Source organism: Artemia franciscana, chromosome 20 (assembly GCF_032884065.1).
Source record: "Artemia franciscana chromosome 20, ASM3288406v1, whole genome shotgun sequence".
Taxonomy (NCBI): Eukaryota; Metazoa; Arthropoda; class Branchiopoda; order Anostraca; family Artemiidae; genus Artemia; species Artemia franciscana.
In genome coordinates, this window is record NC_088882.1 from 18,293,935 (window position 1) to 18,319,791 (window position 25,857).

Sequence of the window (25,857 nt, forward strand, 5' to 3'; positions counted from 1 at the left end):
TACATTATTAATTGTGGAAGTGCTATTGAATATTACCAAATTGTTTGCAGTTAAAGACCAACTCGTACACATAGTAACCGAAACTAGAAAAATAAAGAGCTTTTATAACAATATTCAAGTAAAAAGAATCGGTTTTTTATGGTGATTAATTTCGAAAAAATTTCCACAAATGAATTTTTTCAAGGAAAAGCAAAGACCTATATTAAACCAAAGATGAGAAGAAACAAATTCAAATGATTTCTAAAGCGTAAAACTATGATTTATTATCATCAATAAATAAATGAAACCTAAAACGAACATAAATTACAATAAATAACCAAGTCAAGCTCAAAATGAGCAGAACCTAGGGCTGACACCCCCACCCCCTGCCTTCTAAGGACCCTAATATAATTTGCACTTTACTGAAAGAAAGCCTGACTTCGAGCTATTTTTATATATAACAGTATAGAAAAACAGAAATAAAATACACTCATAAAATAGATTACTGGAAAAAACAAATGAATGTGGATTGACAGTTTAGTATATATCATCTTCACACCCTTAGCCTCAGTAGTAGCAGTCGTATTAGCAGTAGAAGAAGTAATAGTAATAGTAGAAGTAGCAGTATATACAAAGTTCATTTGGTTAGTTCAACATTCCTCTCAACACGACCTGAAAGTATCAAATTTATACTTTAAGCCGTTCCGGAGAAATTTCTCATACATCTTTTTGTGCAACCCGAATGTACTGATTTAGTTCAACATCTCCCTAAATTTCCGGAAAGTTTCACCTTAATACCCTCAGCCTCAGTAGAAGTAGTAGTAGTAACAGCAGTAATAGTAACAACAGTCGTAACATGCATATAATGCCTTTTGGTTAGTTCAACATCCCCCTCAACATGCCTAGAAAGTTTCAACTTGATGCTCTATGTCCTTTCTAAAATATTGCTTATATGCCCTTTTGACAGCCTGCATGCATATAGTGTGTTTTGATTTAGTTATGACTCCCCCTTAACATTCCCCAAAAGTTTCACCCTAATACTATTAATCTCAGTAGTAGCAATAACCGTAGTAGCATTTAGAAGTAAGCAGTAGCATGCACATGGTACCTTTTGGCTAGTTCAAAATTCGCCAAAACATACCTTAAATCTTTCAACTTAATTCTCTTACCCGTTCCTGATATAATGCCGGTACACCCTTTTGACAATCGACATGCTTATAATGTGTTTTGATTTAGTTCAACATCCCCCTAAACATTCCCTGAAACCTTAACCTTAATACCCGTAGCTTCAGTTGCAGCAGTAGCATTAAAAGTAGAATGCAAATAGCTACTATTATCACTAACAATTCATTGTAGCACAAAGCCACCTGAGGCCAACAGAGCTACGCACGCTCTATCCCAATCTACTCAAAGCCTCCCTATTTACACCCTGCCAAGAAGTTACCGTTTACCTTAAATCTTTCCTTACGACATCCTCCAACCCCAACTGGGGACACCTGCTTTTCTTTTAGCCAGAGACGGTAGTTGGCACATAGCACCTTTTATTTTTCCAACATCTCTACAAACGCTGAAAGTCTCAACTTAATACCCTAAACAGTTCCTGGTGCATTGCTGACACGTCCTTTTGACTACCTGAATGCATATAGTATGTTTTGATTTAGTTCCACATCCTTCTAACATTCCCTGAAATTTTCAACTTACTACCCTTATCTTTAGTAGGAGTAATAGTAGCAGCAGTAATAGTTGTAGCAGTAGCATTAATAGAAGTAGTAGTAGAAGTGGTAGTACTAGCATGCAGTTGTAGTATTAATTGTAGCTGTAGTAGTAACTGTGGTAGCAGTAGTAGTATGCACATATTACCTTTTTGGTTAATTGATCATCCTCCTCACCATGCCTTGAAGTTCCAACTTAATACTCTAAGTTATTTCTGAGACACGCTTTTTTCAAAACCAGCATGACACAGTTTGTTTTGATTTAGTTCAACATTCCCCTCAACATTCCCTGAAGCTTCATTTGAATACCCTTGACCTTTTTGGACACAAATGGCCAAACATACCCCCATTTCCCAATAACAAATATTATATGTAAACAATGGGCTAATTGCATAGCTTATAGCCCTTACCTGAAGAGCAATGGGGGTGTTGTCATCCCCAGAGACACAGTTATTGGACCTTTCAACTATGTAGAATAAGATGCTATCTAAAAATATCGAATATCTTTGAAAACAAGGGTGCGTGGAAGGGGCCTGACTGCCCTTCAATCACTTTGATTCTTATAACGGGCACTAGAACTTTAAATTTCTAATCGAATGAGTCTCTTCTGAAGTTTCTACGGAAATTTCTTCCATACGAAGTGCCTTGATGAAAATAAAAAATAAATAATGCATTTTTCCACTTCTCTCTTTGCTTAGGCAACGCAATTGCGCTGCCCATGATTGTAAATATGTAAGATTCATTGAATTTGAGTTTATCCAGCAAAAGTTACAGGCAAATTCAACATATTAGAGACCCTAAAGTAGAGGTTTAAAGGCCCCTTTCTACAAAAATATGAATTTTTGCATTTTGTTTCCGAGAAGTGTGACAACACAGCCGTGTTAATTTGTTTGTAACTTGAACCAATGTTCCTTGAAAATTGGGGGAAGGCTGATTCGAACGGCCATTAAACGTCGAAGCACCCTTTTGAGTAGCAAAAAGCGGTGTCCCATATCAAAGTGTTTGTTGCACAAAAGTGCCACAGACATTAATTTTGCACCAAAAGAGGGAGAATTGCTATCGACTAAAAATTATGACATAGCCAATAGATTCAAATATTGATTAGATCGATACCCAATTAATAACCAAACACTCTGTCGTAAACGAAGTAGTAAAGTAGCCAGCCACTTTAAAAAGCATTTGAACAGACCTCCTCCAGACAACCCACAAGTGTTTCCAGCAACACCATTGTTTTCCTTAAATACCAATACACATGTGCCGTCAACCATAGAAAATACAACAGCACCGAAGAAGTTGAAACATGGAAGTCGCCAAGCCAAGACTAAATACCCCCAGAAATGACAAAACATACCGTTTTCATTTGCCTCACATTCTGGACAGCATTGTTTTCAGAAATCTAGACGACAGCCAAAATAACTTCCGACTAGATACACAGTACCCTTCTGAGGATCTTCAGGAAAGTTGATGTTGCTCTCCCAGGAAACTGGCGAGGAATATGCCTGCTTTCTATACCCAGAAAATTCCTGGCAGCACATAAGCTAACCCTAAAGCCAAGATTTCAAGTCCCTATCTTCGAACTGTGAAATATTGCATTTTTTGGAAGAAGGATGATTCCGCATATTTGTTTATTTGTTGTCAATTTTTATATCTTTTTTTTGTTTATGCTGAAGGAAATCACATCCGATCAGTGGTCCTAGAGCAATAGAAAACCAATACTCTAGTTCTAGTCCATTTTTAAGCAGCCTCAAAGATTGTGCCAGAATAAGGTGGTATGGTCTGCTATTTTGTCGTGCAAAACAACAATGTGGGCCAAAAGAGTGCCAAAAAGCTATCAAGTAGAAATTCTGAGATAGTCAACCGATTTAAAATTATCAATTAACTATACATTGAGCTACCCAGTGTTTGAGATAGTGATGCCGCGCAGTGGCGCATTCTTTCCTAAAGATACACGAAGTCAATATAAAATAAACTGGAAATGTAGACTTTTGTTTTAAAGCCTCATTTGACTAATTTGATTCATCTAAATCTAAGGCTTGATAAAATTGAGTACAGTGGTGTATAGTAGAGAATCAACAATTACGGAGGAGAGGCATTGCATACAAAAGAGCGGGGGTTTCCCTCAAGGCTCAGAAAGTACGTTTTAAACCCAAATTTTCCAACTCCCCATTAGCCTTCAAATAAATATAGAAGGTGTATTAAGGGAAGGGGGTTCGAGACATTAATTTCGAATCTCCATTCATTCGACTAAGTATTTTTCGACTGAGCCTGTAATATAGGCGTTGCGGGTGATAGCTCCCCTCGCATTACAGAAATAAGTTTGAACATAGAATATACCGAAGATACCAATCTTATGTGTGCCTACACCAAAAGTGGAGAGGTTACAGAAAGATTTCAATGGGAGTATCTGTCATTTCCTTATTTATATACATTTCTAATGTATTTTGTTTCTTGGGGGGGGTCATGGTTACCTTGCCCCTCTGTCAGCGTTCATGGGGGATATCCTTCAAATCAAACTCATCTTGAAAACCAGGAAAAATGATGAACTTGTACTTCATTTATTGTCTTTCAGACACCTCTCCTAACAAATATTTGGAGGAGTAACTTTTTCAAGGGAATTATCATTCCTGAAGTATAATTTTAGAAATAAGAACTTAAAACCCCCAAAAGAGGTGTGGTCTTGATGGAAATCATGCAATGAAATTCAACATATAAGGAAACCCTAAAACCACTAATGATAATGTATGAAATTTCTTACTTTTCCAGAAAAGGATGGGCACGCACATGACCATGCATAATCCATAGTCCTAGATTATTGAAAGAGGGTTTATTCAGATGAGCATTTAAACATCTAGTCCTCTTTTTAAGCAAAAATGATATCTTGCCAGAAGAAATTGGAACATTCCAGCACATTTGGCGTGTAAAACAGTAATTTTCGCCCAAACAGGAAAAACACAACTTTATAAATCTATCGAGCATAAATCTTATTAACTGATGAAACTTTTTTTTGTATATTTTTCGATATTCATCAAGAATGACAGAACTTATTGATGTGCAAATTCTTGTTAGCGTTGTTACTTTCATTTACAAAGTTGTTTTTATTTTTCTTTAATAGTGAAAGAAACAATAACTTGGATATTGAAGGCTTAGTGAGTAATTAATCAATAGTTGAAAGACAGTAAACAGAAAAAATTGTATGTGCTATTAAAGAACCTTTTCAAATTGAACGTTAAATTGACGGTATTTTTTTAAGGAAAATTTTTAAGGTAGACCGTAACGTTTAATTTGTTGTAACGCATATGGGCAGTTCTAACCTCAACAAGCGAAAAAAGGACAAAACAAAGAAACTGTTCAACAAATATTAACTTATTATGACTCTTGAAACAATTCATTGAAGGTGTAGGCTAAAGATCTTCACAAGAAAAAACTCCAACAGGCTTTGTTTTTAGACAAAGCCTAAATGTCTCCTCAACGTCCCGCTCTTTACGCTAAAGTCTGACTCTTTGTAACAGTTCTACTTTTCAAAACAACAAAAAACTTTAGTGTGAAGAGCTAGGCGTTGAGGAGGGGACAACCCCTTTCATATACGAAATAATTTCTATTCGTTTGAAGTTTTAATGCCGCTCCTTACTTGCTTTACAAAAAAAACTTGTTTTTTTTTCATTTAAGTCAAAAATAAGGCATGCAGCTTTCTTATTCCAGTACTCTAGGATAAAAATAAAATATTTCAAAAATAAAAATAAAATTATTTTTATTAACTAAAATATTTTCGAAAGCAATATAACACTTTCATATACATAAGGCCCAAGTGGCCACTGAAGGGGAGATTCTGGCTAATGTCCTCCTAAATTCCCAAGACTGTTGAAATTTTACCCATAATATTTACCCTAATTCACTTATTTGGAACATATTTTTAACTTTTACCAACTCCTAAAATGGCCACCAGGTCTTTTCCAGAACAAAATGGTACTTGTGTATTATTCAGAACACACTCAATAAGTGAAGTTAGGTTCTTTCGTGAAACAAACTACGATGCAGGTACAATTTATGAGGAAAACCGGTTTCATAGCTACAAAGACAAAACTCAATTTAGTTTGCTACGCATAGTGATAGAAGATAGTGTCTAAACATGGATTTTGAACTGAAGATTTGGGATTTGCCAAAGACTGAAAAAAGGCAATTATATTTTTCCAGGATAAGGGGTTATTGCCCACAACAAAACAGTGGGTCTATGGACACAACATGACTTTATACTCTTACGATAAGGAACATTTTTGTTCCTTCTGTTCCTATGCTTAACCTAACCTAACCTGAACCACAAAAATAATTTTGTCGACTGTTTTCTGAATAATACACGAGTACCAAAAAAATTTAGTGTGCTTGCATACCGCTGTTATCATTACTTGCCAAAAGTGGCATGCTTTGAAAAATACAGTAAATGATACAGATAGAAAGCTTTGTACATACATTTCGGCAGATATCACTTCTCCCTCCTCCCCCTATAGCAAAAACCATTGGTTCGTCGTAATGAAAACTTTTTGAGCTAAAATGTGGCAAGGGCTGGTGTAACCTAGCAAAGAAGAAGAGAATCAGTTTTCAGATGAGCCCTCCCCCCTCCAAGATCAAATTCCAAACTTGGTAGAAATTAAAATAACAAATTTGTTATTTTGCACACCATACAGGCTGAGAACCTATCGTGCCATCTATGTTATTTTCCGTTCTCAGTACTTTTTGTTTTGCTCTGACCCCTTTTCCAAGGGATTTCAGGCTTTATTCAGAAATTCCAACAAATATATTTTCAAAATAACACTTTACTACTAAGACTAATGAAAATACTAGTTACCATCCCTTAGCCAGCTACAAACGGCCATTTTTTCTCACTAGACAGTTTTCTTAGAACCGCATTTTCAAACGGTTGGTTACTAATGGGCAAATTGAAAGTAAATGACATAAAGTAAAGGGGCTCCGTTTTGAGCCCCTTTATGGGCTTGAAATGGAATTCGTCCCGGAAGTGATTATTGAATTCAGAATAAAAAAGGCATTAAGTTATGTATTTACATTATTTACAGCTAAATTATGTGATTATATATAAATTTACTGATGTGATTGTCTCAAGGAGATTAGAAGCCCAGTGAAGAACTGAAATTTTAAGGGTGTTTTTTTTCTAAGTAGTTACGGTGAACGTGTTTAAAATAATGTAAATATAACAATTTCTAAGTTCAGAGGTGACTTCTGAAAGAAAAAAAAAATCAAAACAAACATGGCTTTGAGCCTTGTTTCAACTTGAGGCGGCTTTGCATTTTTTTTTCTCTGCTGATGAGTCGTCGTAGCATTCAAAACGGCCAAAGCTTCCCAGGAAAGCAAATTGCTTACTATTTGCTCAAAATATATATTAGGAATAATTTTTCCTGAGCATTTCATTAAAATTATGGAAAGTCCTTAACGACAATTGGGGAAAACTAAATAACGTCTTAACACAATTAAAATATTTTTAGAAAAGAGAAAACTTTATTGCCAAGATAACAGTCATCTCATCTTATAATAAATTAAAGAATGGTTCATAAATTTAGGAATTGCAATTAAAAAGCGCTATAACATTCTTAATTTATGCATTAATTAATATTCTTGCGCCATCTAAACCATATTTACACATATTTCTTTTTATTCGAATTGAAAAAAAAATCTAAATAGTTTTTTTTTCTTTATACTGGCAAAATACAGGAGCAAAAATTAAAGAAAAAACTTCAAGCTAGCCGGCAAAATTAGGACCAAATCATGTGGGGGGGGCATAAGGTTGGTAAGAGAATATATTCAAGCGACAATAGGATACAAAATAAAATGTTAATCTTTAAAGAAACAAATGGTATGTTTACATATATTTACATGTGATATGTCAAAGCTTACGAAATAGTTGAATGAGAAAAAGAGTAAAATTATTGAACTTGTTCTGGACTAGAGCATGTCTGATCCTAAAAGGGTGTCTCGTGAAACCCTTTTAGGGGTGTCTAAAAGGGTCTCTTCATCCAACGAAATAACGAATGTATAAATGGGAATAAGAGAGTTCTATCTTTAAATGAAAAGAACCTACAGTAATACTTTTAGATCGGTGCCTAAAAACGAACTTCTTCGTGTCTAATTCTCCCATAAATCTTCTTACAATCTCCAAAAGTGTATAAAATGTATATGAAAATTCCTCCCCCCTAAGCAGAACCATAACTACGTCTCTGTATTGACCTATTTTTTGAAAAAAAAAAATTCGATACTTGTATGATATACACCCTACCTAATGTTCTTCTAATGTTTCTCTGACGCTCAATCCTAATGAAATATACCAAAGTAAGATAAAAATATAATACTTTAGAAACAAATTTGGGATGGTGGTAAAGTATAGCAGGCCTGCATGCCTAATGTGTTAAATACGATTATTATGCATATTATATGGTAAGAATTGTTTTCTAACTTCACACTGTCCAAATACTTTGCCCGCCTCCCCTAATGTGCAAATATATAGCCCAAAATATGTATTGTCCATCTATTCTGTCACTTCTCTTTGCGGCCGAATAGATGTATATATCTATTCTATAAGAATGCGTCAATGTACGATCAACTTGAGCGGTAGGGCGTATCAAACAGTTCGTGGTAACGAACTGTAGTAAGGAGCTACCCGGCGCAATAGTAAACGAAACTCTAAAAAAACGGAATTTTGATGCTAAAATATACATAAAAAGAATTGGATTTTCATGCTGATTTTAAATGTATAAGTTTTATCAAATTTAGTCTTTGTCATCAAAAGTTACGAGCCTGAGAAAATTTGCCTTATTTTGTAAAATAGGGGAAAACACCCCCTAAAAGTCATAGAATAACGAAATTCCACCATCCACCATCGCATCGAAAATTCCACCATCGCATTCAGCGTATCAGAGAACCCTATAGCAAAAATTTCAAGCTCCTATCTACAAATTTGTGGAATTTCGTATTTTTTGCCAGAAGACAGATCACGGGTGCGTGTTTGTTTTTTTTTTTTTTTTTTTTTCCCAGGGGTCATCGTATCGACCAAGTGGTCCTAGAATGTTGCAAGAGGGCTCATTCTAACGGAAATAAAAAGTTCTAGTGCCCTTTTTAAGTGACCAAAAAAATTGGAGGGCACCTAGGCTGTCTCCCACGCTCATTTTTTCCCAAAGTCAACGGATCAAAATTTTGAGATAGCCATTTTGTTCCGCATAGTCGAAAACCATAATAACCATGTCTTTGGGGATGACTTAATCCCCTACAGTTCCTGGGGGAGGGGCTGCAAGTTACAAACTTTGATCAGTGTTTACATACAGTAATGGTTATTGTGAAGTGTAAAGACGTTTTCAGGGAGATTTCTTTGGCTTGGGTGTGGCGTTAAGGGGAGGCTATGTGGGAGGATCTTTCCTTGGAGGAATATTTCATGGGGGAAGAAATTCAATGAATAGGGCGCGGAATTTTCTAGCATTACTATAAAAAAATGAAAAAATAAACATGAAAAAGTTTTTTCAATTGAAAGTAAGGAGTACCATTAAAACTTAAAACGAACAGAGATTATTACGCATATGAGGGGTTCTAAAAATACTTTAGCATAAAGAGCGAGGTATTTAGGAGGAGATAAATACCTCACTCTTTATGCTAAAGTATTTTTAGTAATTTCAAGTATTTATTCTGCGGCCTTTCTGATTCAGGGGTCATTCTTAAAGAATTGGGACAAAACTTAAGATTTAGCGTAAAGAGCGAGGTATTAACGAGGGGACAAACCCCTCATATACATAATAAAAATATAAGAATATAAAAGTTTGTTACGTAAGTTAATTCTTAAGTTACGTATATTTTCCACTAATAAATACGTTTGTTAAAAATTAAAAGTTCTAGTTGCCTTTTTAAGTAACCGAAAAATTGGAGGGCAACTAGGCCTCCTTCCCCATCCCTTATTTCTCAAAATCATCTGATCAAAACTAAGAGAAAGCCATTTATCCAAAAAAAATAATTAATATGCAAATTTCATTTTAATAATTTATGTACTGAGAGCCAAAATCAAACAATTGTTGTCCCCTCCGCAATCCCTCGCTCTTTACGCTAAAGTTTGACTCTTTGCCACAGTTCTACTTTTTAAAACAATTAAAAACTTTAGCGTAAAGAGCGAGGCGTTGAGGAGGGGACAACCCGTTTCATATACGGAGTAATTTCTGTTCGTTTAAGTTTTAATGTCGCTCCTTACTTTCAGTTAAAAAAACTAGTTTTTTTTATTTAATATCATAAAAGTATCAGAAGTTCTTACCTTAATGAAAATGTTCTCCTCGGAGACTCAGAATCAATACCAAGAAGTGCATTGGGTGTCCCGTTCTTCTCTTTTTCCTCAACAGCCATCACGGATAAACTGTTTTTCCCAAATAAGTCTTTTATATATGAAACACCTTAAACAACTGACTTCCTCTTGGAAACTAAAATTACTTTTTGCAAAGTTGTCTTCTATTTGCCAATTGCAAAATGTCAATTTCAATTTCAGTATTAAATTTCCACTTTTCTTGTTTAAGCAGGTTAATATTCTCTCAGGATCCCTGAAAACAGAACTCTTTGATTTCAATCAGGTTTTTATTTAATCTGTTAGAACAAAAAGATACGGCAGACTCAAGTTTCATCATGGTGAAGTATCTCAGACAAAATGACGTTGTGAGTTGTAATTCAAAGATGACTCTGATCTTTATGACACGTGCCACAGGAAAATAAACAAAAAAAGGTGTATGTATACACTAGCAAGTCTGCAAGGGAAATCTAACAATAACCTTGTCCGTAGAATATTTCCAAAAATAAAGTAGTCTTGACGTAGGCGCCGTTAGAAGAGTCTCTGCAATAGCAAATCCTTCAAGAAGGCACTATTAAAAGGACATGCATTAAAATGAGGTTTCTTAAAATGCCAGTAATCTAATCCTTTTAGATTAGATTTATTTTATTTATTTATATTTTATATTTATATATAAAATATAATAAAATATTTTATATAAAATATAATATAATAAAACATTTTATATTAAATATTATTATTATAATAAAGTATTTTTATATATTATTGTATTTTATTAGATTTGTTATATTATTAGATTTATTTTATTTTTAGATTAGATTTTTAATCCATAAATATTTTTACAGAGATCTTATAGTTCATTAAAAATATCTCATATTCTCCCTCCAAGAAAAGACTCACTGACGTTTCTTAAAGCTAAAATTTCAGAGTACAAGAACTCAGAAGGTAAATTTAAGAGGTCAAGTTTAATCTAGCTCAGCAAAATGACATAAATAATTTTACCATTATCATTTTTTGTCTGTTAGGTTTTTATAAGTAATATTTTCGTTCATAAAGCTAATTGTATACGGAATGAAAAAAGAGAAAAAAAGAAAAGAAAATATTAGATTTGTAGCTTATTTAAAAGCCATGATGGCAATGATTTGAATTAGATGCTAAATACCACAAGCCAGGAATTCTTTCCTCTAAAGGATAGACTCACTCTCCAAGTCTATCTCATTCTTACAAAGGTGCAAATAAATAGTCTGATAGCTTTCAGATCAGCGCAAATATCGACAGAAAGTGAGGTTGGCTTCGCTTTCCAGCTCACAAAATACCACCATGGACTGCTTAAAAAAACACAAGATCTTTAGAAAAGTATGTTGAGACGTTATAAACTGCTCTAATAATAAACCTATCCATGAGAAGTTTACAAAATAAAGCGATCGTCAGGTTGAAGTAATTAACACCATGACCTTACTGGCACTCAATTTTTTTTTAGGTTGATGGGATCGTTTTCCATGGAAAATCTGGGTTTCATAACTGATTCCTTCGCTAGGTTTCCTTCTGCTTGGAATACTACCATGAAAACTAAATATTATATGAAAACGACCTATCATTGGCTGAAAGAAAAGGCGGAGTCAAGGTATCAAAATGTGTTTAAATGGGGTGACCATCCAAAATAATAATAATAAAAAAATACTCAGCATGTTTTTCAAGGCTTTTGCTGAATGCACTATATATTTTGTTTTAGTTCCTCTGAGATAATTGTAGAAATATGAGATGCATCAAGACATCCGCTCTTTTTACATCTTCCTTTCGATTTGGCACAGTTTTGAACTTTGTGTGCAACATCATTTCTATCAAGCCAGTAAGTTGAAATTTGGGAATGAATTCGTTGCTGCTAAAGAGACACCATTTCAATTTTTTTCTGGGGGGGGTGTATTGAGAGTTGTGGCTGCCCTCAGGCTGAGAATTGGTAATCCCCCGCCGTCAAAGATTTAAAAAAGTCAAACATGTTGTAATAATCTGAAGAATGTGACACTTTCTTTGATAAAAGGTTTTTTTTAACCTTTCGACCCTCAATGGAATTGTCTAGAGCTCCTCTCCCCCCAAAGGAATTGGTGCAGGAACATATACTGAATTCTGAAAATCATCCTAAGAGACCAAAATGGCATAAAAAAATCCTATTTTCAAAATATGTTATTTAATAAGTTGTACGTGTTTATGAGCACAAAGGCGGATCTAGAGCAAAACCTTAGGGGGGACATGACAAGGGCGCTAATAATTGACAAAATTGACCAGTTTATTTAAAAATAAGAGTAAAAAAAGGAAAAAACGGAATACGGGCACCAGAAAAATCTTGGAGAGGGGGCCTAGAGCCCCAGTCACCCTGATTGCACCTCTTTAAGAACAACAGGAAACAACAAGCACCCATATGCCTTCCGCGATGAGCTCTAGCAAAATTCTAAGAATCAATAGATTGATTTAAAAGGAAAATCAAGGGCATAACACCTGTCGGGACTTAAAATAAGAGCTCTGAGTCACGAGGTCCTTCTAAATATCAAAATTCATTAAGATCCGATCACCCGCTCGCAAGTTTAAAATACCTCATTTTTTCTAATTTTTCCTCTCCCTTCAGCCCCCAGATGGTCGAATCGGGGAAAACGACTTCATCAAGTCAATTTGTGCAGCTCCCTGACACGCCCACCAATTTTCATCGTCCTAGCACGTCCAGAAGCACCAAACTCGCCAAAGCACGGAACCCCACCCCCTAACTCCCCCAAAGAGACCAGATCCAGTCCGGTTATGGCAATCATCTATCTACGACATTTGATTATTCTACCCACCAAGTTTTTCATCCCGATCTCTCCACTCTAAGCGTTTTCCAAGATTTCCAGTTTCTCCCTCCAACTCCCCCCAGTGGCAACAGATTTGGTCGGTATTTGAAAAAAGAGCTCTGAGACATGAGTTCTTTCTAAATATCAAATTTCATAAAGATCCAGTTGCATGTTCTTAAGTTAAAAATAGCTCAATTTTTCCAATTTTTCCGAATTAATACCCGAGAGCTCCCCCGAAGAGAACGGATCCGTTCCAATTATGTCAATCACGTATCTATAACTTGTGCTTATTCTTCTCGTTAAGTTTCATCCCGACCTCTCCACTCTAAGCGTTTTCCAAGATTTCCGGTTTCCAAGATTTCTGTTTCCCCCTCCAGCCCCCAATGTCCCGGATCCAATTCGAATTAAAATGGAGCATCTGAGACATAAGGTCCTTCTATATAACAAGTTTCATTAAGATCCGATCACCCATTCGTAAGATGAAGATACCTCAATTTTCACGTTTTCCAAGAATTACGGTTTCCCCCTCCAAATCCCCCAATGTTACCGGATCTGGTTGGGATTTAAAATGAGAGCTCTAAAGCACAAGATCCTTCTAAATATGAAATTTCATTCAGATCCAATCACTCCTTCGTAAGTTAAAGATACCTCATTTTTTCTAATTTTCCAGAATTAACCCCCCCCCCTAAACTGCCCAAAAGAGAGTAGATCCGTTCCAGTTATGTCAATCACGTATCTAGGACTTTTGCTTATCTTTCCCACTAAGTTTCATCCCGATCCCTCCACTCTAAGCGTTTTCCAAGATTTTAGGTTCTCCCCCCCAACTCCCCCAATATCACCAGATCAGGTCGGGGTTTAAAATAAGAGCTTTGAGACACGATATCTTTCTAAATATCAATTTTCATTAAGATCGATCACCCTTTCGTAAGTTAAAAATACCTCATTTTTTCTATTTTTTTCATTCAACCGTCCTCCCCACTACCCCCCCAGAGGGTCTAATCGGGGAAACGACAATTTATAATTTAATTTGTCCTGGTTTCTGATACGCCTGCCTAATTTCGTCGTCCTAGCTCACCTGTAAGTGTCTAAACTAGCAAAACCGGGACAGATAGACCGACAGACAGACAGACCGACCATTTGCGATCGCTATATGTCACTTGGTAGATACCAAGTGCCATAAAAACACACACTGGAAAATACAACGGATGAGCTCTTCAAGTTACATCTTTCAAACGATTGGAATCAGTTTACACTTTAAAAAATGTCCAAACAATAAATCCTGGAAGTACCAACGGGCTGAACTACCAATTCTATGTATCATTCCTTATAATTTTAGAAGAAACTTTTTATTTCTCACTGAAATTTTACCATACCACCCGTGCATTAAGTGAGGTTTCACATTTTCCTTTTCAATTGAAGGTTGATTTTGTTGCAGAAAAGCAATCTATAATTTGGCAAATACTATTTTTAACAGTACTGGAAGCAAACCTGGACCATCAAAAAGGAGTATTCATACGTGCGACAAGGAGCAAAGTCATTCCGTGCGAAAATAAAGGTGGTAGAAAAACTTCAATTTCTCCATAAATATTTCGTATTCCTTGAACATGTTTGAAAACAAGTTAAGATATAGTTCCTGCGTCAAAACTCAATGCTGTTTTACTAGAGAATAATACCTAATTGTGCATGCACGCTGTTATAAGATTTAAATGTTTGATTTAGTATAAACAAAGATATAAGTACTATATTCTTTTTTGTATTAGCTACTGTTTAAAATCACTTAAACCGTTTGTAAAGGCATCAGCAACGTATGTCTGATTCAGCAATGTACGTTTGATTCCAATATAATAAAAAACTGATAGATTTAGAAACTCAAGCCAGGGTCAAAGAGAAAAATTGCGACACCATCTGAAATATGAGAGTGCGAAGAGAGAATTTTTATAGAACATACAGGCTTACCGTTTTCAAAACTTCTTATATTATTCTACTTGATACTTTTCAGTCTCAAAATTCTGACTTGATATTGACAAGTGATATTGCCATTGGATTCTAAAAGCAATACTCTGGAGATAATTATAGGATCTTACTGCATACGAGTTTTTTTTTAATACAAAGTGACAATTAAATCCCGAAAATGATTTATTTTAGCTTCCACGATCAATATATTTATTTAGTTTACTTGTGTCAGTGCTCTTATCACATGGTGGAATTTTGCCACTATTTATAAAACTCATTCAAGATATTAGAAAACAAAAAAGTTTTTGTGAAATGAAAGTGAAGTACATTAAGTTAAAACTTAAACAGGACAAAATTAATCCGAACACAATAGAGTTGTCCGCTCCAAAAACCTTTGCTCTTTACGCCAAGGTTTTACTTTCTGCTCGAAAGGCAATTGGAATAATATAAATGTATTTTTCACAGTTCCTTAAGAATAGAAAAGCTTTTTGGTGGGCATTTGCTTAAATGATAGATTTTTCAGTGTAAATATTTTAAAACGCCATTGGTAAGTAAAACACTTCTAATTACCTTTTAGCTGTGTTTGTTGCACTCACGAATCCTTTTCAGTAAAGCACTGCAGCTACAGCATATGTAGTGGTGTTGAGGAGGCAGCAGCCACTATTTTAAGAAATAATTTATGTTCATTTGATGTGTTAGTGTCGCTATTTAATTTAATTTGAAAAACGTTTTTAGATTTAATTAACAAGGTTTTAGATTCACTCTTTAGATCAAAGTATACCTTTTGAAGAACACTGCTTTAGTACGGTGGAATTTTGCCACCATGTACAAAACTTTATCAACGTACGCTTCAGTACGCTTACTGCAAGGCTATGTTCACCCATACAGATGTTCTTACTAATGAAGAAAAGTCAGAGGTTAAATAAAAATCATCTGAACGACCATACAATATACATGAAGCAGCCCTCATAGACGGCCTTAGAATATGGGAAAAAACACTTTTACGAGGCTTAAGGTCACCTTCCCATAAAAGAATCCATTGCACAAAACCCTAATAGATATTGGACAACTATGCGATGCTCTATAGCCGTTTTTTTATTGAATAAACGACCTTTAATAACGAATCAGTTTGGTCTGCAGCATGTTAGTTTTTAGATGAATAGAACACGACACGCCACTAAGGACTCTGAGCCTGGGAGGTTGGAGTTGCAGCACTTTACAAAGCTGTAAAGTAATCAGTACGGAAGAGGTTTTTCATCTTAAAGGTAATCTGAACGCATTGTTTCAGCGTGTTGGCCGAATTGGCTTGGTTTATGGCCATATAAGCAGAAATTCTTCACTGAGGAGACGGTGATGGATGCAATTGCTGATAACATCCATTGATGCCATGTCAAATCTCTCACCAAAATGTTGTAAAACTGCCTTACGCGCTATCATTGCCCTTTAAGCCCTATTTTGAAACCTATTAAGTGGTATCAGTAGTATTTTAGGAGTCGAAGTAAAATAAAGGGATCGGTATTCAGCAATATGCATGGCCTATAAACAGGGATTATCGAGCTGGATAGCATCATGTTCTTAGAACGAAGAATCACGCCCAGCTTAATCATGCAGGATAATCAAACCCGGGGGATTTGCACCCCAAGAAAGGTCCAAGGAAAAATCAACTCCTGTTGTTTGTCAGCTCTCTTCATAGTTTCCACTCTGAATATAAAGTCAGGATGGTTTCGCGACACCTTTGATCGGGTGACTTGTAGATCTTTTGTCATTAGTGCATTGAAATTGACCTTGGACACATCAGACCGCTTTTCTACCTCAAAAGAAATCCAGTTCTAAGAGTTTGGAAACTTGTAAAAATTAATCCTGATTATTAACAGCTGCAGGTACCGTGATGTCGTCAACAAAATGGTGTAGACTAGTGTAGGGGGTTAGTGAGATTCTATCTATTTTGTTAATACACACCAGGATAAGTATGGGTCCAAGGAAGCTGCCCTTGGAAGCCACAGCCTTTACTAGACGTTCACTTGAAGTAAACCCAAGGGAAAGTACATAGAGAGTCTGATTTCTTAGAAAACTGTTTAGGACCTCAAACAAACGACCGAAAATTTCATGCAATTGGAGTTTATTCTACAGGTCTTTATCCTAGGCTTTATCGAAATCATTTGTAATTTCAAAAGACAGCATCCTAATAATGTACTCACGGGACAGAAGTTCAACCCGCTCTATATGCTGGGTACTCAGGCAGCCAGGTGTCGAGTGTTTCCAGTAGAATATATAGTGTTTATCATTAATAAGATATTTTGACTTAGGTATATGAAAAGAGTTTTCTTCGAAATGTCCTCACAGATCTTACCAATGGAAAAGAAAAGGTTTATCGGCCTATATGGGCCAAAATGGGGGTTGCTTTCTCGATTCGGAACAGGTATGATACGGGTTGGCCACACCCTTGGGAAGGATTCAAAGCGAAAGCAGAACCGAAAAATGATGATAGAGGGCTGGCTAGTTTGGCACTACAGTGTATGAGGAAAAGATTCCGCATGCTATCTCAATCACTGGAGTTGGATACATCAAGACCCACTGGACGTTAGGAGCAAAGTAGTTGACGCGGTCACTGCTGATAATTGTGCGACGAAGAAAGGGAGGGACTTTCTTAAAGCGGTCAAAAAGACTTAAAAACTCAACAAAGACCTTGTCCTGAGCTTCAGTCTTTGCCTAAGAATCTTGAATCGTAATCCCGTTAGCATGAAGTGAGGTTATAGTTGTTCCTTTTAACGATGGTGTTACCTAGATAACTACTTTAAGCCAACTTTTTTCTGAAACATTTTACCCACTAGATCTGAACTCCCTCAAGGTCTGCATGCGAATGAAAAGGGCAAACTTTTCAACCTTATCCAAGCAGTGTTCCTTTGACTCGTACTGGAAGTTGAATTACCCTCACAGACCTTCAACATTCACCTGTCATATTTCAAAACACCTACACTCCCTAAGGCTTGGGATCTGACAAATCATATGGAGTCCTAATAAACAGCATGTCAAAACAAATATTTCAAACTTCTTCCAACATTACATTTCTTTATCAATTTCCAGAATCCCAAGTTCCATCCAAAATCTCCAGTCGATTTGGAGGCTACAAATTCGTGTCTACAAACCTGAAAGTGTGTTTCTGCTTTTCTTATATTACATCATTTTTTAAGCACCAAATCACCAAACCTCCTACCTCCGAGTGTGCATCATAAGGCAAGGCATAGCTTGGTCCGGCACCGAGGAAATCTACACCACCTTCACTCCCAAAAACTCTTAGGCACCTTCCCTGACCAAATGTCTATGCATTTTAGTGGGTTTTTACATCATTTCCTTAAGGCAAGGTTACTTTGAACCCATTTTGGTGAGGGATTTCCCCCTATAGTAGGTATTGCTATAGATAAGAAAAGAAGAAAATAGTCAGATTAGCAATTATGCAATAAATACAATCCAGCTTAATCTTATGGAACATATTTACATAATTTATATTGCCTTTCTCAAAGTAATTTATCACTTTTTATACATTGCAAAACTTGTCGGATTTCACAGGCATTAATTTTTACACGAATTGCGTCAAAACTTAAATGTCGAGTGTTTTAGAGATAAAAAAAAGCGATCTGCCCATTTTGCTTTTAAAATTTGTTAGAGGGCTGAACATTTCGTTAGTCTTTCCAAGTCATTGCACAAGTTAAGTTTTTGGTTCTACCCTGTTGACTAGGCTTAGAAGAATGCTTTCAGTCCTAATGAACAACGATTTGTGGCCTGGGAAGACTGTTGGCTATGGTGAGGGAGGGGGATATTGAAGAGAGGCCAACAATTTCTTAGCTGCTGGTACACACTGGGAACCAGACCAAAGGTAATGTTTGGTGTCCAACAATAGGGTTGAATTCGAAGATATTGGGACTGAATACCTAAAATTATCCTGCAGAAAAAGTCAAGGTCACTGAAAAACTGATAAACATGAATGCTAAACATCGTTTCTGATTCATTATATGTTAATCTTTTCGAAGCGCTTTCCACATTAGCACTTAAAAGCTTTAGTGTATTCATCTATGTTGTAATGCAAAATAGATTGCCTGCAGAATAGAATGAAAGAATAGAATTAATTTTAATTTCAAAATTTGTTTCACAGCATGGTTTCCGAATTTGAATTTTACGTCACAAATAGCACTAGTATATATATATACTATATATATATATATATATATATATATATATATATATATATATATATATATATATATATATATATATATATATATATATATATCATAATTAAAGAATTCGACCTTTACATTAAACACAATCCATTGTACAAAATACACATAAAAGATGAGTCAAAACTTAGTTAAAAAGTCAAAAGGAAAAAATAAAATTTATGACTAGTTTTCTTTGCTATTATACAACTCAACAAAACTGGGAACAAAACTCTTCCAATATTATTCACATTTAGCGGGGATGGGAGTCAGTTTGGGGACTTTTTGGAATTTTATACGGGACGGTCTGTTGCGGGTGGGAAGGTAGGGTCCGCACATGATGGAACACAATCGGGGAATAGAGAGGGTCTTGGTACCGAAACGAAGTCAAAGGAGTCCCTTCTCTCGTCCAACGTGGTGAGCTTGAACTTATCTAGCATATAAAGGTATGGAACCTTTACAAAGTGCTAGCTAAGTGTGTATTAAGCTCATTGCCTGTCTTTTCCTGCGGTTCATCGAGAAGAAAATCAAGGCTTTTGAACGAGCGGCCCCTTATTTCGTTCACTTTCTTAAAACATTGCTGAGGTTTGCTCTGTTTTAACCAAATTGGTTTATTTATTCTTACTGTAGCGAGAAGCAGCATGACGTATTTCTTTTATTATTATTTTTTTTTTACGGAGTGTTAAAGCATCATCTTTCTTTCCAAGCAGAAAAAGTTTTAGTTTCAAATAGATTAGTCGTTTTACTTTTTAATTAATGTAAGGTTTATCTGAGAAACATACTTTCTTGGTAACCTCTGGGAGACATTTTTGGTAGTTTGTCATTAATTTTGCTTGAAACAAACTAACCTGTGAATTAAAATTTACACACGACACATCATCCCAACTCTCAGACGTAATTCAAGATCCAAAATAAAAAAGGTCGGTAAGAAATTCAAAGACTGGGTAATTTGTTCTAAAACTAGCAGTGATTTCATCTGTAACATGAAATAATAGCTACCACCGAAGGGGGGGGGGGTACTGGAGTATTGGTTTTAAGGTTGGTGCAAATAACATCCAAACTGGTTCCATCTTTTTGTAGCTTCTGATCTTTGCACAGATTACATAAAAAAACTAGTTTTTTTAACTGAAAGTAAGGAGCGACATTAAAACTTAAAACGAACAGAAATTACTCCGTATATGAAATGGGTTGTCCCCTCCGCAATCCCTCGCTCTTTACGCTAAAGCTTTTAATTGTATTAAAAAGCAGAATTGTGGCGAAGAGTCAAACTTTAGCGTAAAGAGCGAGGGATTGCGGAGGGGACAACCCATTTCATATACGGAGTAATTTCTGTTCGTTTTAAGTTTTAATGTCGCTCCTTACTTTCAGTTAAAAAAAACTAGTTTTTTTTATGGAATTTCTGAACGTTTTTGAATTAATGCATGTTTGATTTTGGCTCTCCACAAATAAATTATTAAAATGAAATTTGCATATTAATTCCTTTTTTGGCTAAATGGCTTTCTCTTAGTTTTGATCAGACGATTTTGAGAAATAAGGGATGGGAAAGGAGGCCTAGTTGCCATGCAATTTTTCGGTTACATAAAAAGGCAACTATAAATTTTTATTTTTAACGAATTTTTCTATTAGTAAAAAATATACGTAACTTAAGAATTATCTTACGTACCAAACTTTTATATTCTTTAATTTTTATTATGTATATGAGAGGGTTTGTACCCTCGTTAATACCTCGTTCTTTACACTAAATCGCAAGTTTTGTCCCAATTCTTTAAGAATGACCCCTGAATCAGAAAGGCCGTAGAATGAATAGTTGAAATTACTAAAAATACTATAGCATAAAGAGCGAGGTATTTATCTCCTCCTAAATACCTCGCTCTTTATGCTAAAGTATTTTTAGAACCCCTCACATGCGTAATAATCTCTGTTCGTTTTAAGTTTCAATGCTACTCTTTACTTTCAATTGAAAAAAAATTTCCATGTTTATTTTTTCATTGTTTTTTTTATAGTAATTTTAGAAAATCCTGCGCCCTTTTCATTGAATTTCTGTTCCCCCATAACACATCTCTCCATGGAAAGATCCTCCCACATAGCCCCCTTCCCTCAACCCCACCCCCAAAACCAAAAAAAAATCCCCTGAAACCGACTGTACACTTCCCAATAACCATTATTATATGTAAACACTGGTCGAAGTTTGTAAGTTGCAGCCCCGCCCCCAGGGACTTTGGGGGAGTAAGTCATTCCCAAAGACATAGTTATTATGGTTTTTGACTATGCGGGACAAAATGGCTATCTCAAAATTTTGATCTGTTGACTTTGGAGAAAAAATGAGCGTGGGAGGAGGCCTAGGTGCCCTCCAATTTTTTTGGTCACTTAAAAAGGGCACTAGAACTTTTCATTTCCGTTAGAATGAGCCCTCTTGCGACATTCTAGGACCACTTGGTCGATACGATGACCCCTGGGAAAAAAAAAAAAAAAAAAAAAAAAAAAAAAAAAAAAAAAAAAAAAAAAAAAAAAAAAAAACAAACAAATAAACACGCACCCGTGATTGTTCTTCTGGCAAAAAATACAAAATTCCACATTTTTGTAGATAGGAGCTTGAAACTTCTACAGTAGGGTTCTCTGATACGCTGAATCTGATGGTGTCATTTTCGTTAAGATCCTACGACTTTTAGGGGGTGTTTCGCCCTATTTTCCTAAATAAGGCAAATTTTCTCAGGCTCGTAACTTTTGATGGGTAAGACTAAACTTGATGAAACTTATATATTTAAAATCAGCATTAAAATGCAATTCCTTTGATGTAGGTATTGGTATCAAAATTCCATTTTTTAGAGTTTCGGTTACTATTGAGCCGGATCGCTCCTTACTACAGTTCGTTACCACGAACTGTTTGATAATTAAGACTTCGTTCGTTTGCGTCTCCTGCTACAAAAATGCCGATATTTTAAAACTCCGTCGTCACAAAGTCAAGACTTACTTGTAGCCTATCGTGCAAATTACGACGAGAAGAAGCATTCTGTCCTGTTGAATAATAAAATGAGTAAGTGATTAAATTAGTGTAAGGCCGAGGCAGGCATTTGGGCTTAGCAGATATCCAAATGATGTCATCGATATCACCTAGTCCTGGCACATGGATAAGGGTAGGAGATAGGCAATCCTTTGCAAAAATGAATTACTCCTCCTCCTTTTTTCCTCAGTGGGTGGTCAACTTGGTGTAGCTTTATATACTTCTGAAAAGCAGTCATTTTAAGGAGATATGGATTTTGTGACTGGACTTCAGTAACCGCAATTATATTAATATGGTTCAATATAGCTGTTGCTTCTAACTCAAGTAACTTTTCATAATTCAAACTTTCGGCGTTCATAAGGAGGAAAACGGGGAAATGATAACATTTTATATCAAACCCTTTAACAACAGATTTCTTCAAAAAAGCTTTATTCTGAGGCAACTTTGGCGGGGTGTAAGTATTAAAGTTGATGCTGAGAGTTGGGAGAATATCACCTAAAGGTGAAATATTATCATTGGGGGTATTGTAGGAAGGTTTGTAGTAAGGCTCAAACTCCCCACTCTGGACCGAGAGACTACTTAACCAGTTTTGAAGTGGGAGGGGAGGAGGTTCAATTTTAAAAGTTGGTGGTAAATTGAGAGAGCCGCGGGTAAAATTTTCCTCTTTTATAAAATTTTCTTCTATTAAAGAGGGGAAACAACATCTTGTATCGGAAACTTTACGGGTAATCAGTAAAGCTTTAACTGTCCTATGGTTGGACTTTAATAGTGAAGATTTAACTGGGCTATGGGATAGAAAGGATAATTTTTGGGGTGGACTATTTATTGCAGGATACTTTCCGCATGTAGTAACTCTAAAACCAGAGTTACACTGGCCAGGGGGAATAAAGTACAAGGGATGGGGAGAAACGTTTCCTGGTGATCCGGGAAGCAGTCAAATTAGGAGTATCTTTTATGCAGGGGAATGGTAAGGCAAGATAATGCTGGGAGAGGGAAGTATGGCGGAGGGTTTTTGACAGGGTAGGGGTCATCGGCAAACAACAGGTAGAGTCCAGAACCAGTCAGTAACTTTTTGGACGCAAGGAGGGGAAGTGGATTTTTGTGACGAGTTTGAGTAAGGGGGAGGGATGGTCTGGACTGAGTAAAGTGATCTGGGAGGTTGGGTTGACTGGGCATGCGTTAGTACGTAGTGCGGAAGATTGTTTAGATGGATGCATCCCTGGGATATATTGTTCTGCTTCGGGTATGAAAGGGGATAAGGCAGAAAGTCGAATGGAACACGAGCTAGGGGAGGAGGGGGTCGTGGATACTTTTGGTGCCGCTCTAGAAAAGGTTGGGTTTTAAACTTGCCCTCCACCGTTGATGATCCATGAGCAAAATTATACGACTTATCAATACAAGATAAAACAGAACAAAGGTCAACATGATAAAAAATACACTTATCAGATACAGAGATTCCCGAAATAAAATGATGACATTTGTCATTATCACCTTACATTTACATTACATTTATCAGCTTACATTTGTTTCATTATCACCTGATAATTTATGTAACAAACCGGAAGTCACTGAGCCATTCACGAACTCAAGAGCTTCATCTGTAGTCATACTTCAAGTAGATAATTGTAAACTCTCTTAGGATAGTTTTCAGTTAATGCTGGAGTTACTGAATTTTGTTAGTTGATCCCCTAGTTTAGTAATATTTGCTTCGTTATTTTTTAAGTACTCTTGTAATTTGGTAGTTTTTGAATCACTTGATTGTTTTGTAGAGCTAAAAGCTTATCTTCCATAACGAGGCGATGGGAATTATGGAAGTTGATATCCTCACTTAGTTTTTTAATTTCCAGATTCCCTTCATGAAGTATATCGTTACCCCTTTTTTCGTCATTAAAAAATACGTAAACTTGTTTTTTCTATGGTTTAGTTCTTCTTTAACTTTGGATTGTATTTGACTCGGAGATCAGCAATCGGTTTGATATATTTAACACAGTCAACACAAGGTGGGACTTGGGAAGCTTGGCTTTTTATGGCACTTGATATTAAAAAGTGACATATAGCAATCGCAAATTCTGTCGGTCTGTCTGTCTATCTGTCAGACCCGGTTTTACTACTTTAGGCACTTCCAGGTAAGCTAGGACGATGAAATTTGGCAGGCGTATCAGGGGCTGGACCAGATTAAATTGTAAATAGTCATTTTCCCGATTTGACCATCTGGGGGGGGAGTGGGGGGCCGGTTAATTCGGAAAAAATGAAGTATTTTTAACTTACGAACGGTTGATCAGATCTTAATGAAATTTGATGTTTGGAAGGATATCGTGTCTCGGAGCTCTTATTTTAAATCCCGACCAGATTTGGTGACATTGGGGGGAGTTGGGAGGAGAAAACCTAAAATCTTGGAAAACACTTAGAGAGGAGGGATCGGGGTGAAACCTGGTTGGAAAAATAAGCACAAGTCCTAGATACATGATTGACATAACCGGAACGGATCCGCTCTCTTTGGGGTAGTTGTGGGGGAGGGTTACTTATGAAAAATTTGAAAAAATGAGGTATTTTCAACTTTCGAACGGGTGATCGGTTCTCAATGAAATTTGATATTTAGAAGGATTTCGTGTCTAAAAGCTCTTATTTTGAACCCCGACCGGATCTGGTGACATCGGGGGGAGTTGAGGGGTGGGAGGAACCTAAAATCATGGAAAACGCTTAGAGTGGAGGGATCGGGATGAAACGTGGTGGGAAAAATAAGCAGAAGTCTTAGATACGTGATTGACATAATTGGAACGGATCCGCTCTATTTGGAGGAATTGGGGGGGAGGGTTAATTCTGAAAAATTAGAAAAAATGACTTATTTTTAACTTACGAAGGAGTGATCGGATCTTCACGAAACTTCATATTTAGAAGGACGTCGTAACTCAGATCTCTTATTTTAAATCTCAACCGGATCCAGCGTTATTGGGGGGGGGGGACCGGAAATCTTAGAAAATACTTAAAGCGGAGAGATCAGGATGAAACTGGATGGGAAGAATAAACAAGTCTAAGATACATGACTGACATAACCGGACCGGATCCGCTTTCTTTGGTGGGGTTGGGGGGGGGGAGATAATTCAGAAAAATGAGGTATTTGTAACTTATGAACGGGTGACCAGGTATTAATGAAATTTGATATTTAGAAAGATCTTGTGCTTTAAAGCTCTTGTTTTGAATTCCGACCAGATCCTGTGACATTGGAGGGGGAAACCGGAATTCTCGGAAAACGTGAAAATTGGGGTATTTTTATCTTAAAAATAGGTGATAGGATCTTAATGAAACTTGATATATAGAAGGATCTTATGTCCCAGATGCTCCATTTTTGACTCGAATTGGATCCGGGGACATAAGGGGTTGGAGGAGGAAAACAGAAATCTTGGAAAACGCTTAGAGTGGAAAGATCGGATGAAACTTGACGGGAAGAATAAGCACAAGTTCTAGATACGTGATTGGCATAATTGAAACGGGTCCGTTCTCTTTGGAGGAGCGGGGGGGGGGGGGTTCTAATTTGGAAAAATTAGAAAAATTTAGGTATTTTTAACTTAAGAACAGGTGACCAGATCTTCATGAAATTTGATATTTAGAAGGAATTCATGTCTCAGAGCACTTATTTCAAATCCCGACTAGATCTGTTGACATTGGGGGGAGCTGGAGGGGGAAATCGGAAATCTTGGAAAACACTTGGAGTGGAAAAATCAAGATGAAGCTTGGTGGATAGAATAAGCAAATGTCGTAGATACGTGATTGACGTAACCGGACTGGATTGGCTCTCTTTGGGAGAGTTGGGGGGAGGGGTCCAGTGCTTTGGCGAGTTTGGTGCTTCTGGATGTGCTAGGACGAT

The 25,857-nt window shown here is 36.3% G+C and overlaps 1 protein-coding gene across 4 annotated transcripts in view; it reads right to left on the reverse strand.

The window, feature by feature from the left end:
- Positions 1 to 25,857, reverse strand: part of LOC136039842 (ATP-sensitive inward rectifier potassium channel 12-like) — a 139,951-nt gene that overhangs the window by 93,023 nt on the left and 21,071 nt on the right. For all 4 annotated transcript variants that reach the window (XM_065723764.1, XM_065723765.1, XM_065723762.1 and 1 more), the window contains exon 2: positions 9,982 to 10,261. In XM_065723764.1, coding sequence (XP_065579836.1) covers positions 9,982 to 10,070 — 89 coding nt within the window. In that variant the 5' untranslated portion in view covers positions 10,071 to 10,261. The remainder of the gene's footprint in view (positions 1 to 9,981; positions 10,262 to 25,857) is intronic.